The sequence below is a fragment of the Ammospiza nelsoni genome, chromosome 6 (genome assembly GCF_027579445.1).
Source record: "Ammospiza nelsoni isolate bAmmNel1 chromosome 6, bAmmNel1.pri, whole genome shotgun sequence".
NCBI lineage: Eukaryota > Metazoa > Chordata > Aves > Passeriformes > Passerellidae > Ammospiza > Ammospiza nelsoni.
The window spans coordinates 48,168,868-48,183,308 of NC_080638.1; the positions used below are offsets into that span (position 1 = coordinate 48,168,868).

General features: G+C 42.0%; 2 protein-coding genes across 2 annotated transcripts in view; both read right to left on the reverse strand.

Annotated features, from left to right (window-relative positions):
* RPS6KA5 (ribosomal protein S6 kinase A5) overlaps positions 1–11,436 on the reverse strand; it is a 66,852-nt gene extending 55,416 nt beyond the window's left edge. The window contains exons 1-2 of the mRNA XM_059474137.1: positions 11,104–11,436; positions 639–710 (exon numbers count right to left, since the gene is read on the reverse strand). Coding sequence (XP_059330120.1) covers positions 639–710; positions 11,104–11,167 — 136 coding nt within the window. The 5' untranslated portion in view covers positions 11,168–11,436. The remainder of the gene's footprint in view (positions 1–638; positions 711–11,103) is intronic.
* A 205-nt stretch (positions 11,437–11,641) lies between these two features.
* LOC132074866 (pulmonary surfactant-associated protein D-like) lies at positions 11,642–12,088 on the reverse strand. The gene has a single exon (XM_059474904.1). It carries the CDS (start codon positions 12,086–12,088, stop codon positions 11,642–11,644), a length of 447 nt encoding a protein of 148 aa, XP_059330887.1.
* Between the last annotated feature and the right edge of the window lie 2,353 nt (positions 12,089–14,441).

Sequence of the window (14,441 nt, forward strand, 5' to 3'; positions counted from 1 at the left end):
TAACTTAATACTGACCAAAAAATAAAAAAGCATAAACACCCTAAAAAGAATAAAACCATTAGTCTTGTCTGTATATGGGGCTGTGTATCCCTTTAGCAAACAGAAACCAAGTTTTTTTTCATTACAGTCAGTAATCCTACAACATCTTCGAAATCTCCAACATTGTGCTGAAACCCACAACACAACAATGAACATTATTCATCTTAAAAAATATTAGGATCTGACTAGGACAAGAGTTATGGAGCCAACAGCAACCCTAAAACAGATTAGTTAAAAAATGGAGCATCTTATTTAATAATGTATCAAAATTACTGGGTTTTTTACTCCCAAACACAGTCTGTAAACTCAACATAATTATCAAAACCATGTCTTAACACAGATTAAGTTTTTCACAAACTATATTAAATTGTCACAAATTTTCAACCATGTTTTCTTTTTTCCAAAAAAAGTGCTGTGTTACAGCATGTGATCTCCAATTTTGCATATCTGTGAAAATAAAAATTGAAAAAAATCTGCTATGCAATACAAAAGTGGTATCTTCCTAAAGAATGTTCCAATTACCAAAACCTCAGCACGAAAACAAAATCACACATAAGAGTAATGCTTCCAACATTTAACTTAAAAATAGTGCATCTTACCCCCTGTTCCAAGAACTTTCAGGAGCTCAAAGTTTTCAATGCCAACTTTCTCTGCATGGCCTGTCAAATTTGCTGAAGAGAAAAAAGAAAAAAATCACGTCAGATATGTAGTACACCAAAAGATCACTCTGACATCTTACTACAGCCCCAGTAAAACCAAGTTAGCAGTTGAATTAAATAAGCTGTGCTAAGAAGACATCCCAATTTCATACTGTACTCAACTTGAAAAGCAAGGGAAAGCAATTTTCTTGCTGCCATCAGTGTACCCAAAGGTATAAAATCCCAGAACAGCAATTGAAGCCCATCTAGTCTGTATACACCATCTTCCAGTGTACCACTGGGCACCTCTGAAAATAGCCTGATTGCTGTCTGTAACTATGTGATTGGAGATTACAGACAAGGTGGAACTGGACTATCTCTTAGCCCTAGCACCCTGAATACTCTTTTTTCTTTTTGGATTAGTGTATGAAATGACAGAGTTCCAACAGCTGTTCATGCATTTAACACAGGATTGCTAAAGACTCTCCATTAGTACCAAGTACAAATTACCTTAAGTCTACATAACTTATAAGTATGGAAAAAATCTAAGCTGCTACAAAGTTGTGTCATTTGTTGCACAATCTGGAAGCAGGAGGTTCTATGTTTATAAAAATCTATAGCACTTTGGGTGTTTATTTTGTCTAACATACATTTTTCTAAGCAGGAATGTGAAGACCTCTGTTTGAAAAAAGGGATTGTGCAGGGTTGGTTTATTGTTTACCTTCTTTTTTTCCTAAGCTCCTATAAGAAAGCCTTATGCAGTTGCTATTTTTTCCATCTTTGATTCCTGTCATACTATTATGCATCCATTTGCATCAACATGACTACAAACCATTCAGCAAAAGCCTTCATGAAATGATCCAGGCCAAAAAGCAGCAAGACAACACAGTAACTAAGCTTGATAATTCATGTACAAGTTCAGTTCCCTGATCCACTTTACTGAGCAGCTTCATAAGCACAACTAAGGATGCAGCATCAAGTAGCAAGTGAGTCCATATGCACCACAGGAGCTGAATGAAGCTCACTGTACTGCTCCTGACTGCAAACAGAACAAATACTCCTGCTTGAGCTACATCACTGCAGTAAGAAGACAGCAGTAAGGAGGCCACTCTCATGTGCCAATAAAGGAGTTATAGAAAGTAAGACAAACTGAGTGTCTATACAATGAGGGTATGTTCTGTCACAAAAGGCAAATTTAATATTTAATATTACATACTTAATATTACAATTTAGTATTTCATATTACTCTTCTTAACAAGTACTGAAAATGGTACTCAACATGCACAGTTTCAAAACACTATCTTTCCTGCCAGGGACATCAGAAGTACAGGCTATTCTAAAGAGACCAGGGCTACAGTATCCATGTTTTAATGAAGGAGTGAACATCACTGAAGAGATTCAGGACACAGAACTTCTCTGGACACCAGCTAAGTAAGCGCTGAACTCGGGTGGGAAGAAAGTTTTCACTTCAAAATCCACTGATTTGGATCTTCCACAACGGACTACTCCAGAAAGGTTCTCTCACATCCTTTAAATCAGAGTGTCAGCAGAAGGCTTTTCAACTAAACACCCTTCTACAAAGTAAAACAGTCACTTAATCCTTCCATATTCTTGGAACTGAATATGGTAGGATTAAGGAAGTTACAGGAAGAGTGGAACCCAGAGAAATGCTGCTTCTCCAGTAACATGCTGAAGATTTGCAGTGTTGGCTGCAATCCTAAAATGAGATCAAGCCTTAAAACTCAATCTATTCATCTAAATTGTACCATAAACTCACATTCAATAACATAAGTAAAACCTTTTCCACTTTCATGAGGCTACAGAATAAAAAGCTGAGTGCTATCTAGTTTGAATTATTATATGTTTGTTTCAATGTGAGCTGTAATTTTGCACTTTTCCCTTAATTCCACTTTTACTTCCACTCAGAATGCTTAATGGCCTTATCCTAAAAAAATCTTGAAGGTTACTGGAATATTATTTTCATAATAAAAGGAGAAAATGACACCACAAATAAGCATGTGGTAAATGCAAAATAAGACCCATCTCATTCTTTTTACATTATACTGAGGAAAAAAGCCATTCCACAAGACAGCTAAAGGATGCTGCATAACACACACAAGTATGACAGGACACATGAGACAAACTCTCTCACAATTACTCCCCATAAAGCAAGAAGTAAAATTATCCTTCATTAAAAAATAGGAATAACAAATCTTCAAAGCTGTAAGAAAAGATGAACAATTCCCAGAAAGTGCTCCTCCCAATGTTGCCACATGGCAATGGTTTTGCTCCAAGAGGCTCAGTTGCAGTGTTCAGTCCATCTCTGAAGTCCTACTGCAAAAAAAGCAGGCTGAAGAACCTGTTTCTGCCATTTTCTAATAACTCCCCTAGAGCAGTCCTTTGCCTTCATCTGCTGAAGCAGCTGCAGCACTTTGACACTCTAACAGAGGTGAAGTGCAGTTTCTCCAGGATAAAAGTTGTCATTCCAACATTTCCTTCAACCTGCTTTCAGAAGCATAAATCTCAAAATATCAATTACTCTATTCACCACTCCCAGGAACCTGAATGGCCATTTCTTGAAGACCTTTCACCAGGGATGGTCTCTGCAGTTACAAAACTGTTCCAAAACTGAGGATTTTAAAGGGTTGCAATGAGACCACTACTACTACTAGGACTGACAGAACAGTGGAAGGCTTCTCGCACCTCACAGACGTCACTGTGCTGGAAATGGTGATTAGCTCACTGCATACTGGCACAATTAGAAGAATCCTGCATTTACTAATATTCTACTATAGTCCACACCCATCAGCATTGAACCAACATGGTTAAAGAGAATATGCAGCTGAGGGCAACAGCAAGAGATAACATGTCAACTCAGAAAAAAATAGCAAATTAAAAGGCCAGGACATCATAGTCCCCATAAAAATAAAGAGAAAACAGAGATACTAGTCACCATCATCACCTCTGAAGGCAGGAAGAAAGGAAATATCCAGAAATACTACCACTGCAAAGACAAGCCTCCCCTCTACATGCAGGGACACCAGTGCCCAAAGACCAGAGCTGTCATTTTCAGTCCCCTGACTATCCAGACTGTCTATCCAGTTCTCCTTGACGGAGGATCTCCAGATGATGTAAGAGACATGACTGCCATCTGCACTACACCTGAACTTCAAGAAGGCCTCAAGGGAACTAACAACTGTGCAAGCTAGTACTGTGCAATGATTCTGTCAGCTTTTAATTGCATTTCTAAGATCTTGAGAAATAACATTTCAACAGTGTTTGTTCTCAAGTTAAAATGTGCTCTGTCCTCTGCTTCTGGACCCCACAGCATACAGGTCTTGAAGCAGACAAACAAAGCTAGAGCTTCCTCTACTGAACCAGATTGAGCTCTGCCTGAAAATTGAAACTTGTCCCTGCAACATAAGACCAATTCTTCAGTTTCATTGAGCAGAACAATGAACCTCAGGCAATTTTAGGAACAGAGAAAACAAGAAGGAAAATTAGAAGACATTCTGCAATACTCCAAATACTAGGTTGCAATGTCTAGTATCAGTATCAACTTGATCTCGAACTGTTACTCCAGAGAACGGCCCATCCCCACTCACCTAACAGATCTACTGAGGTCACAGCATCAAAGATCAGATGTTGCTTTATAACTTGTACGTTAATGCCTTACTCAGAGTGGAGAGAGGGTGCAAACTCCTGGGGGAAAAAAAACCCTGACACCATGCAACAGAAACTATGCAACTGTTATTTATTAGACACTGAAGAAAATGCATATGTTATCTGTTATCTGCTATATAGAGTTATACTTTGTTACTGGTTACAGGAACTAGAACTATTTGTGAAGGAAGTAAAAGTATCCTGCAGTCCTTGTAATCTGAGAGACCATTGCCACCGAATAAGTGTCTGGTCATTGAACAAGAGCACCATTTAATCAGCTCAGGGTACTATCTTACAAGCCTTAAGTGGAATTTAAAACCATAACATCTTAAGAATATTTTTCTTAGGCAAAAGAAAGAATGTAGAGCAAAAGTAAAACACACACAGAGTTCTGAACTCATGTGAAAGAAAAGAATATACAGTTCATGTTGCTCTGAACTTCAGGGTATCAGTTGAGGTAACTGGGCTGGTAACTGCTGATTCTCTAGAACATTAGATGCTTAAGGGTAAGACCACCTGAGCTGAGAAAAACAAAATTTGAAAAACATCTGGAAAAAATTCAAGCTCTCACAAAGCTGCTGATCCCATTCTAGAAGGCTTAGAAACCAAACTTGACAAAGATCTCAGAAGCACCAGCTAATACAGTATGTATACGTGTGTATGTACATGTATGTATAACAGCACACATGTACACTGCATGGAGTACAGCATGTGGAAATTCAGAAGCATAAAATGTGGTGGAACACACAATAAGAAACAGTCACTACCATCATGAGAACAGAACATAGAAGACTATCCCACCAAAGACACTACTTGCATATAGAAAGCTGAAATAAATATAAAAGTCCAGACATCTGAGATTAATGACACAAACTCAGTAGTCTGGACTGGAAACTGCTCCATGTTAAGATCCATTCACACTCAGCAGCAGCCCTTTTTCTCTTACAGAGGTGACTTCATGAGTTTTATCATTACTGTGAGCTGAATCACTATGAGGTCACCAAGACTGAACCCTGAGGCACCTCCATGGTCAGCTAGAAACTTACTGTGTTGCAACACTCTACGTCACATAATTGCAAAAAAAAAAAAACCAAAATGTAATTATACAAGATGCTAATGAATAAAATTGCTACAGATAATCTAATGCTGAAGAGAGTTGAAACAATCAGATACCTAAAGATTGTGCATATCCTCTCAAATAAAAAATTATATCTAAGTGCAAGACATGAATCAACTTCAGTTTTCCCTATCATTAGTAATGAATGAAATAATTTATAGAAATTCAGTCACAGGCACCTTGGACACAGCATCAAAAGTAAGAGAATACAAATTAATTTATCAACAAAAAAAGGGCAACTGATAACTTACATGTTGATGGAAGGTATTTACATATTTGGTTATGCAGACCTTAACAAGAAAACTTAAGAATTATCCTCTCCCAGGTAAACCTTTTATAACCATCTATCCAAGACAGCATAAAATATTTACAGCTGTCCAGGAAAATGAGAAGAGGAAACAGCCACAATAGATCCCAAAACAAAACAAACCCAAATAAACTGACTGCAAGTAACGTGAGTCTTTCACAAACCAGTCTGCCTATCTACAGACTGAGTCAGAAGCAAAGAAATCTCAGCAGAACTTGCACCTCGTTGTTGGGATTCTGTAGGGGGGAGGAGACAGAGAGAACGTTTACCATAAGACACCAAATTATGTAATGATGGGGATACAACAGAAATATTTACATGAAAAATATATTGGAAAAGCATCCTCAGATACCCAAGCCTTGTCATATGGTTAAGGAATTTCAGCAAGTGTTCTTTGAACTGCCTTCTGAATAAAATCCTAAGACGTATTAACATGGCATGTAAGACCCCTGATTGTTTTGTGAAATTAAGCATGAGCTTTTAAACCATCACATTTAGAATACATTGGATCAGAGCTAATAAACAGGCTGACAATGAAGACTAGTCTTCATTTATATTACACATTTTACAGAACATCACTGAAACAATGATGAAACAGCAAAACGATCAGTTGTGCCAGAGCCTTGGACAGATCATTTTAGCCAGGTTTGTTGGATTCCAAAGCCCAGTGGGAGAAAAGCAAGCAAACAAAAAAATCCCACTCAACAAAAAGAAACAAAAAGCCACAAACACAACCCAGGAAAGATCAATAGCTGTCCTTTATCATAATCAAGGCTATCAGAAGATAAATAACAATAAATTCCTAGAGTACAATGAATTTTTAGAAAATATTGATTGTGTAAAGAGTGAAATCCAGAGATTGAAGCGGTATTAAAGATTATTAATAAACTTAAAATACTCTTTGTTGTTCCCACAATTCAAGAAAACATATATTTTAGTGCTCAAAAGAGAAAAGTAGAAGCAAAAGCAATCCAAGCTTTGAAATAGCTAACTATTAGTACCTACTGATCCCTAAACAATATACAAAATTGTTATTATTTACATATTTTATATTATTTTATTATATATATTGTTCAGTATGTAATAAAATATTACATCTGTATGTTCTAAGTAAGTAAAACAAAAAAAAATCTGTCTTACAGAAAATTTGATTTTAAAAGTATATTTTAAGTCTCATAAAGTTTCCTTTTAAAAAAAGAAAAAATAAGGTACTGTATAGGTGCCAGATGTACCTCCACAGTGAAGGCTGAATTCACTATTCAGTGCATGATCCATCATGTTTTTTAGTCATAGGAATTTTCACAATTCCCTAGAATGTAACATGAACCTTCTAGTTTACAAATAAATCCATTCTAATTGAAGATCCCATTCTGGAAGGCATAACCAAAAATTTGCAATATTAAACACTATAGATAATCCACGTATTTATTTTCTGAAGCTTTTTACAGTTTCATACTGAATTGTAAGTTTGACTCAAGGGGAAGTTTCAAATTCTTGTGCCTTTGGAGTTCTGCAGTCTGTTGCTACATGAACTTCTGGGCCCTACGTGCCTTTTCTCATGCATGCCTGGCAAACTGCAAACTAAAGCAAGTTCTTTAGCCTAAAGATTGTGATAACATTAAAACAAATCCAGCAGCCTCTTCAAAACAGTCTTGCTAAAAGGAAAAGAACAAGACTTAGCTATTATAAAGCAAAACAATGCATTTAGACCCCACTGCCCATATGTTCACACAATGTCTCAAGCTCCCTTCAAGATCCCAGTTTTGGGAATCTCTGCCTCTCCCTGGGCAAAGCAGGGAGTTCACAAGCGTGCCACAAGATGGGCAACCTCCTGCCAGTCACTCACACACACTTAAGGTACAGGATCCTTTGATCCTTTTTTCCAGAAACAAGAGGAGGTGCGGAGGAAATCTCACTCTTAACTGTTCTGTTTCCTTTTTATCTTCTGATATCACAAGACTTTTCTTCTCTTTCCATATCCTTCTCTATCACATAAAATGTTTCCTCTGATAGGCTTTATGTTTGCCATTGTTCAGTTCTGAAGCATTACCAAGCAACAGAAATGTTAAGATGTAACAATGTTCTTTTTTCAGTGCAAACAATATGTATTTTCTAAGGTCTGCAAAAAGATAAAAAGTTGCATTAACTCTGAAAGTTAGCCCTCAAAAAATAAAACCTTTTCAGTTACAAGATTCCAGAAATATACGCTAAAGAAAACGTCATTTTCTTATTATTTTCACTGGAGAGATTCAGTGAAAATCAGAGAGAGTCACCACTTCCTACTATTTCAACTTTGGCATATTTTTGCTTCTACTTCCTGAAAAGAGATTCCACTTTCCCCAAAGACTCATTTTCCTTCCCAAAGTGAGACAAGTAAGACAGTGACTATTCTGAAGTGGCTGAATTATGAGCCTTCTATTAAGAACAAAAATGGTTGGGGTGTTAGGAAAATAAAAAACTTCACAAATACAATTAGAAGAATATCACTATTAAATGACATGTGTCCTAAAAGTCACTGCTGTGTCCTATCTGCAAAACATCATATATATACACACAGAGCAGTGCCGAGTATTTGTAACAGAGCGCATCACATGCTATCACACAGAGGCACTCAAGTGTTCCTTCCCTATCACAGACCCAATCTACATGCCTATCAAGTGATGTTTTTCCAGCAATTACTTTTTGGTCATACAACAGAGGAATTTCAGGGCTCTAAGTCTATGAGATAAAAAGCTAAAATTAAACCTGACCGTACATATCAAAGCCAGCACTGTAATTTCAAAGTTTAAAAGAAGTCAAGCTGTGGTATGATAGGGTTAACAATCAGCTGATCTATGCAGAAACAGCACTGCATATGCCCTAACTTAAGGCATTTTCATATACCTCCACACTTGGTTGGAGCTAACAACAATCATCTTTTGCATTCTTTAAGATCCTCATTTCATCTTAAATTCAAATTCTAAAGTTGTTCACTTACTCATTGACCATAATAAAAGACGGTCCCTAACTCATTTAACACTTTTAAAGCAATCCCAAGACGATGTAATTGCAAACGCAAAGTGTAACTGTGGGTTTACCTGCATTCAGCTGATTTGAATTAGTCAGCTTGTAACCGTGGCGTTCAAGTAACTGCTTCCAAAATATGAACTGATACTCCCTTCTCAAAGAAGCCACTATTTCTGCTACAATAGTAAATTCTTTCAAAGCACTCTGGAGACTAACCTCTTTTTCATCTGCCAACTGACAGCTACTTTCAATCTGTAATTCTAAATTATTAAATTAGTCACAGAGCTAGCAGCATCAAAGAAAGAACACAGAGATGAGGGAAACACTGGAATCTAAACAAATTGCACAATAAAGGATATTCATTATATAGAATATATTTAGGAACAACAAAGATCCGCTTGCTCCAAATTCTAGTTCTTGCCTGTCCTCTCATTCTTTTTCCCAAAATGAAGCAAAATTAAATAATCATCCTGCATGTGCTTTAAAGATGTGATGGGCTGACCCTAGTCAGCAGCTAAGCATCCACACAACCAGACCCAGTACGAAAAAACCTTTGAACATCCAAAATATCCTATACCTTTATGTATTTCTGTATCAACAGAAGTTGACCACAACTTTTCTCCTCAAATTACTGTATCTCTGTGTATTGTATAGAGAAGTCCTGAACCAGTATCTCCACACGTCTTGCATAGCAATGACACTATTGACTCCTTCGGGAGTAGGAGTCTCCCAGGAGTACATGACAGAGCGGCTCCCTCCTCCACCCTGGTGCTCCAGAAATAGACAAGTCATTGCTAGAAAGCATTTTTCAGAAAGCAGAGTATTCTAAACTGAATATGGAGAAGAGCACAAGGAGGGGAGTAGCAACTTATTCCTACTAAACTGAATTTCAGAAGCTTAGAAGACAAACAAGGTTGAGAATTTTTAAAATAAAAATGAAAGCTGGTACTTCATACAGCTATATATGTGATCAGGATTAAAATCAAAGTTGCTTATTATGCTACATTGCTTATTCCTCAAACTATCTTTAAATAACAACCCCTCAGGGATACGTGTTCTCAACCTTTATAAAAGTAATATAGAAAAAAAGAGACATAGTTACGTAAATATATTGAATAAATATGTCCCATTTCCTTTCCCCTTACCTTTTCCACACTTAAACGAAGCAACACCTATCGAGACAACTATGTTTTCCAGCAGCTCCTCCTTGAAAGAGGGAAACTACAGTCCCTTCGATTTCTGTAGGTACCAAGAGACTGCCTTTTTTTTTTTTTTTCCTTTCCTTCCCTCCTCCTCCTCGCCCCGCCAAGCAGCGGTGACAGCCGTGCTCCTCTGGGGCAGCTCCCCGACCCCAGGGCCGAGGGACAGAACGGCACCGAGGGGACCCAGCACCAGCACCTGCCTTTGCATCGGCCCTCGAGAATGTCCAATACATTAACACGGCGAGCAGCCCTCCCAAACTTTTGCAGTGAACGGCATCATATGCTCACTCTCACTTCAGCATGGGGAAAAAGATGATGACATTAAAGGAGTGAAGGACACGAGTTAACAGCACCTTTATTGTTAATCAATACAGAGAATATACGTTCTGATTGTGTTTTACACGCTCTTCTAAACTGACGTTAAAATTTAGATTTACTGCAGTGTTCAAGTTGCCTGGAAACTTCTGAGAAGCAGAGAATCCTTACTAAAAAGAAATAAAGCTCTTCCCCAACACAACAACCTACAACGGAGGATTTCTGTTGGATCTTTAAAGGTCATACATATTTCACATGTTGAACTACTTCTCCTGAGGGTCGTCAAGTAACTACCGAGCTACAAGAAATCCATAGACTGAAAACCCAGATAACTCCGTGGTTACGGGCCGGCACATTCCCCTCCCTACAATTCCGGCATTTCACCGAGGTCAGAGAAAAGCTGTCACATAAAACGACTTCATTTAGGACTGGAACAAACCGCCCCCCCCCAGCATAGATAGAGAAGTCGATCAAACACACAACTTACAAAAAAATAACGTTTATAAGAGAGCGTGGCTACCCTTTATCTCCTTCAAAAGCGTCAAATACCACCAGGAAGTGGGACAGGGAAGCCAGGCATGGAGCAGAAGTCGAAGTGAACTACTTTTCTCAGAAATAAGAGAAGGCCCCCTCCCCGCCCCCATCGTACGCGCTCCTGCCCTTATATTCCAGCTCATCCTCTTTTTTCCCCCCCGCCACTGAGATTTCCCCACCGGCCCCACCAACTCCGCTCGCTCCCTGCTCAGCCGTGCCCTCCTCGGCGCGGGCCGCTCGTGCCCCTCCGCCCCCGCGCGACCCCCGGGCCCGCCCGCTCACCGTTCCTCAGCTCGTGCTTCACCGTGAGGAGCGGCAGCTCCGCTTCCCCCGAGGCTCCCTCCATGTCCTCACAGGCGGCTCCGCCGCCCCTGCCGCTCCCGTGAGTGCGAGCGCGGCGGCGGGGGGATGTCACCTGGCCCGAGACGGCTTCTATTTTCCAGGGGCGCTCCGGGGCACAGGAGCCATGCAGGCGCGCTGGGGTCTGCCGCTCTCCCCTCCGCCTTCTTGGAAGACGGGGTGGGAGGTGGGGGCGGAGGTTGGGGCAGAAAACCCCAAACCTACACCGCCCAACAACAAACAGTTATTAAAATCTAGGGAGGCACACGCACGACGGCTTCCCTCCCCAGGCGCTCAGAACCAGCCCATGTCCTTGCGCCTCCCCTCCCCCGGGCTCCGGCCGCCTTCCCCGCCCGACAGCGGGGAGCGGAGCGGAGCGCGGCCGGGATAGGCTGAGCGCCGCGGGGGGAGGAGGTGGGAGCGCCGCGGGGAGCGGCTCCTACTCAGGCGCGCGCGCCCCCTCCCTCCCCGGGCCGGGCGCTCATTGGCCGCGCGCGCCCGCGAGCCCCGGCGGCCGTCGGGCAGAGAACGTTCCCCGCGCGCCGCCCCCGCCCTTCCGCCGAGCGCCGCGCGCCCCCATTGGTTCGGCGGCTGCGCCAACCGCCGGCTCCGCCCCCCGCCCTCCCCCCGGCCCCTCTACTCCCCGATCTTGTTTGTAAACATTCCCGCCCGCCTCTCCCGCTGACCCCCGACCCCCGCGAGAGGGCGGGCGCTGGGCTGCCGAGAGGTAAGGGACGGCGCTGATTGACCACTGGAGCTGGCAATCACCTGAGGGAGGGGCCATGGCGCCCTTCCTCGCCTTACGGGCGGCTTCCATCGTGCTCGAAGGGGGAGCGGCCGTGGGCTGACCCACTCGCAGTGGAGGCCGGGGGGGAGCCGGGCTCCAGCCTAGCGCGGGGATGCGGCAGCGGGATGGGAAGCGGGGCATCCCCGCGGGGGGATGCGGCGGAGCAGGGAGCAGCGAGGCTCGGCCGGGGACGGGGGGATTCCCGCAGAGTCCCTGCCGTCCCGCACGGGAGGCGCGGGCGGTGCGTGCGGACTCGCGGCGCCGGCTGCGGCTGCGGCACACACACCGACAGGCCCGCCTGCAGCCCGCGGCCGTGCGCTCCGGTCACCGGGCTCAGGGGCCCACAACACGGGAGGGCGGGTGGCGCGGGCCCCGGTGCACCAGGGGTCCCGCCTCGTGCCACCTTCCCCTCGGCCGGGGCCTGGAGCGGGCGGAGTGCGTAGTGGCCTCTTGGGAGGTGGAAGAGGGCGCCTGTACTGAAGTGAAAGCAGCCTCGGTGATCGCTGGAAGGGCGCACGGCCGGCAGGGTTCTCGCAGCTCAGGAGGCGCCTGGCAAGGGCTTGCTGGTCGCAAGATAGGAGTGGGCGAGCTTGCTGGGGCCGTACATCCATGTGCCCCGTTCACCTTGCCTTGCCTGGGCCGCGTTCATATTGTCCCCTCAGCTGCGAGGGAGACACTGTCCTCTCAGAGGCATTGATAGTGTTGTTGGGGGAGATACGGTTCAAAACACATCAGACCTGTTCATCTCAGTTAAGCCGCTCAGTCTGTTACGTTTTGGAGGTTAGCTGGTGTTTCTAAAGCTGTCCTCATTTCCTTGCAACAGATAACTCAAATTACTTTTCTCTCTATTTCTTATTTACAGTAATTTCTGACGTGTTGCTCTTGAATGCCACTGCTTCTATCCTTACATACAAGTTGCTAATTCACAGTGTCATGTCTCAGCAGTAGTGTTCGCACAGAGTCTAATTAAGTTACATCAAAGATCAATGAAATAAAATGTCTTGCGTTAATCCATTATTCACACTCCAGTATTAAATGTTTGTGTGTTTGTACACATATATGTTAAAAATGCATGTACATGTATCCGTTTCTACAGTTTCCTGTGGAGAGATTGAGTTTTGCTATTTAAAGCAGTGAGATTTTCTGCTTCGCATTTGTTTATATACCAGACCTCAGGTTTAGGGTGCCTATGCAGTTGTCATCCCAGAAATTAATAATACTGCCTAAGGGTTTCATAGTATTTTTGGTAAAACTTTTGAAGGTGTTTCCCACCAAGCACTGCACCTGTTCTGTTGAGGTATCTCAACCATACGACACAGGATGTATGGTACACACATAACTCCTCCAAAAACGTCCATCCAGTTACTGCCTTTCCACCAGTATTATATCAAGATTATAAAAATAAAAAGTCTGAACATGGGAGATGTTTTCAAACTGGAAAATACTTGCTTCCCTAACTTTTGTCACTTGTTTTTAGAAGCATCGCTATTGCAGAGAAAGTAAGTGTTATATAAAAAGCATAGTATTAAACAATTAAATGGAAAATGGAAATACTAAACTGATCAAATTATTTATTAATTAACATTATTAAATTAATAAGTTTTTGCATCTTTGTAATGCAAAAATGATGGCTTCTGTGTACATCTGGTGGGGACTGTGAGATTTACTTACTCATTGCAAGGCGTAACAACCACTTCTGATTATTCCATGTCCCAGATAGTATATTTTAAAGAGCCTGGTTCTGTATTTCATCCAGTGGCTCTACTAGCCTACTCTTGGACTAACTGTCCCTGGCAGCCTCAGAGGAGAGAAGCTGAAATCTGACTCCGTTTACCAGTACTCAGTGTGAGGGGTGCTGGCATTGAGTCCAGTAGTTGTTAATAATCTTGCTTTCAGATGTTCATAGCTTGACAGGCTGTATCTGCTTATTTGCTCCAGGCTGCAAATTTCTCCTTTCAAATTTCAGCTAAAACAGCTTTAAAAAATGAGGTAATAACCCTAAAATACCAAACCAAGAATACTGATCCATGCTGACAATGTGTATAATAAAACACAGTAATTGTTGTGTATATTTCAGTTTAAGATGTGACTGGCCTTGCAAAGTACTACTACATGAACTGAAAGTTCTTTCTTACCACTGAAGGATCCCCTGATGTACTTGAAACATGGTCATTCCAATAAAAAAAAATTAAGATTTTTTACATAACAGTTTCTGCAGTGTTAAAATGTTTTTGCAGTGGGATTCTTGTGTCATGTCCAGAAACAGCAAAGCAGCCCTGCTGAATGCTTGGAAAGAATCCCACCTTTTGACAGACAAAAGAGCTATACTTGCAGTGAAATCCTAAACCTCCTGTCAGTAGTCCATGAGTGCAAGACTGTGCTCAAGTTTTCCTTTCAGCTGAACTTTGGGAGCAGTGGAGGGTTAGACTTGGTTGTGTACTTGACATGAGAGTAGATCTATACCTTGAGCAGAATGGTCCAGGTATAGTGGGCT

Bases quoted from the DNA above. Each gene is read 5' to 3' on its own strand.
- LOC132074866 (XM_059474904.1), bottom strand. From the start codon at position 12,088: ATGCCCCGCTTCCCATCCCGCTGCCGCATCCCCGCGCTAGGCTGGAGC.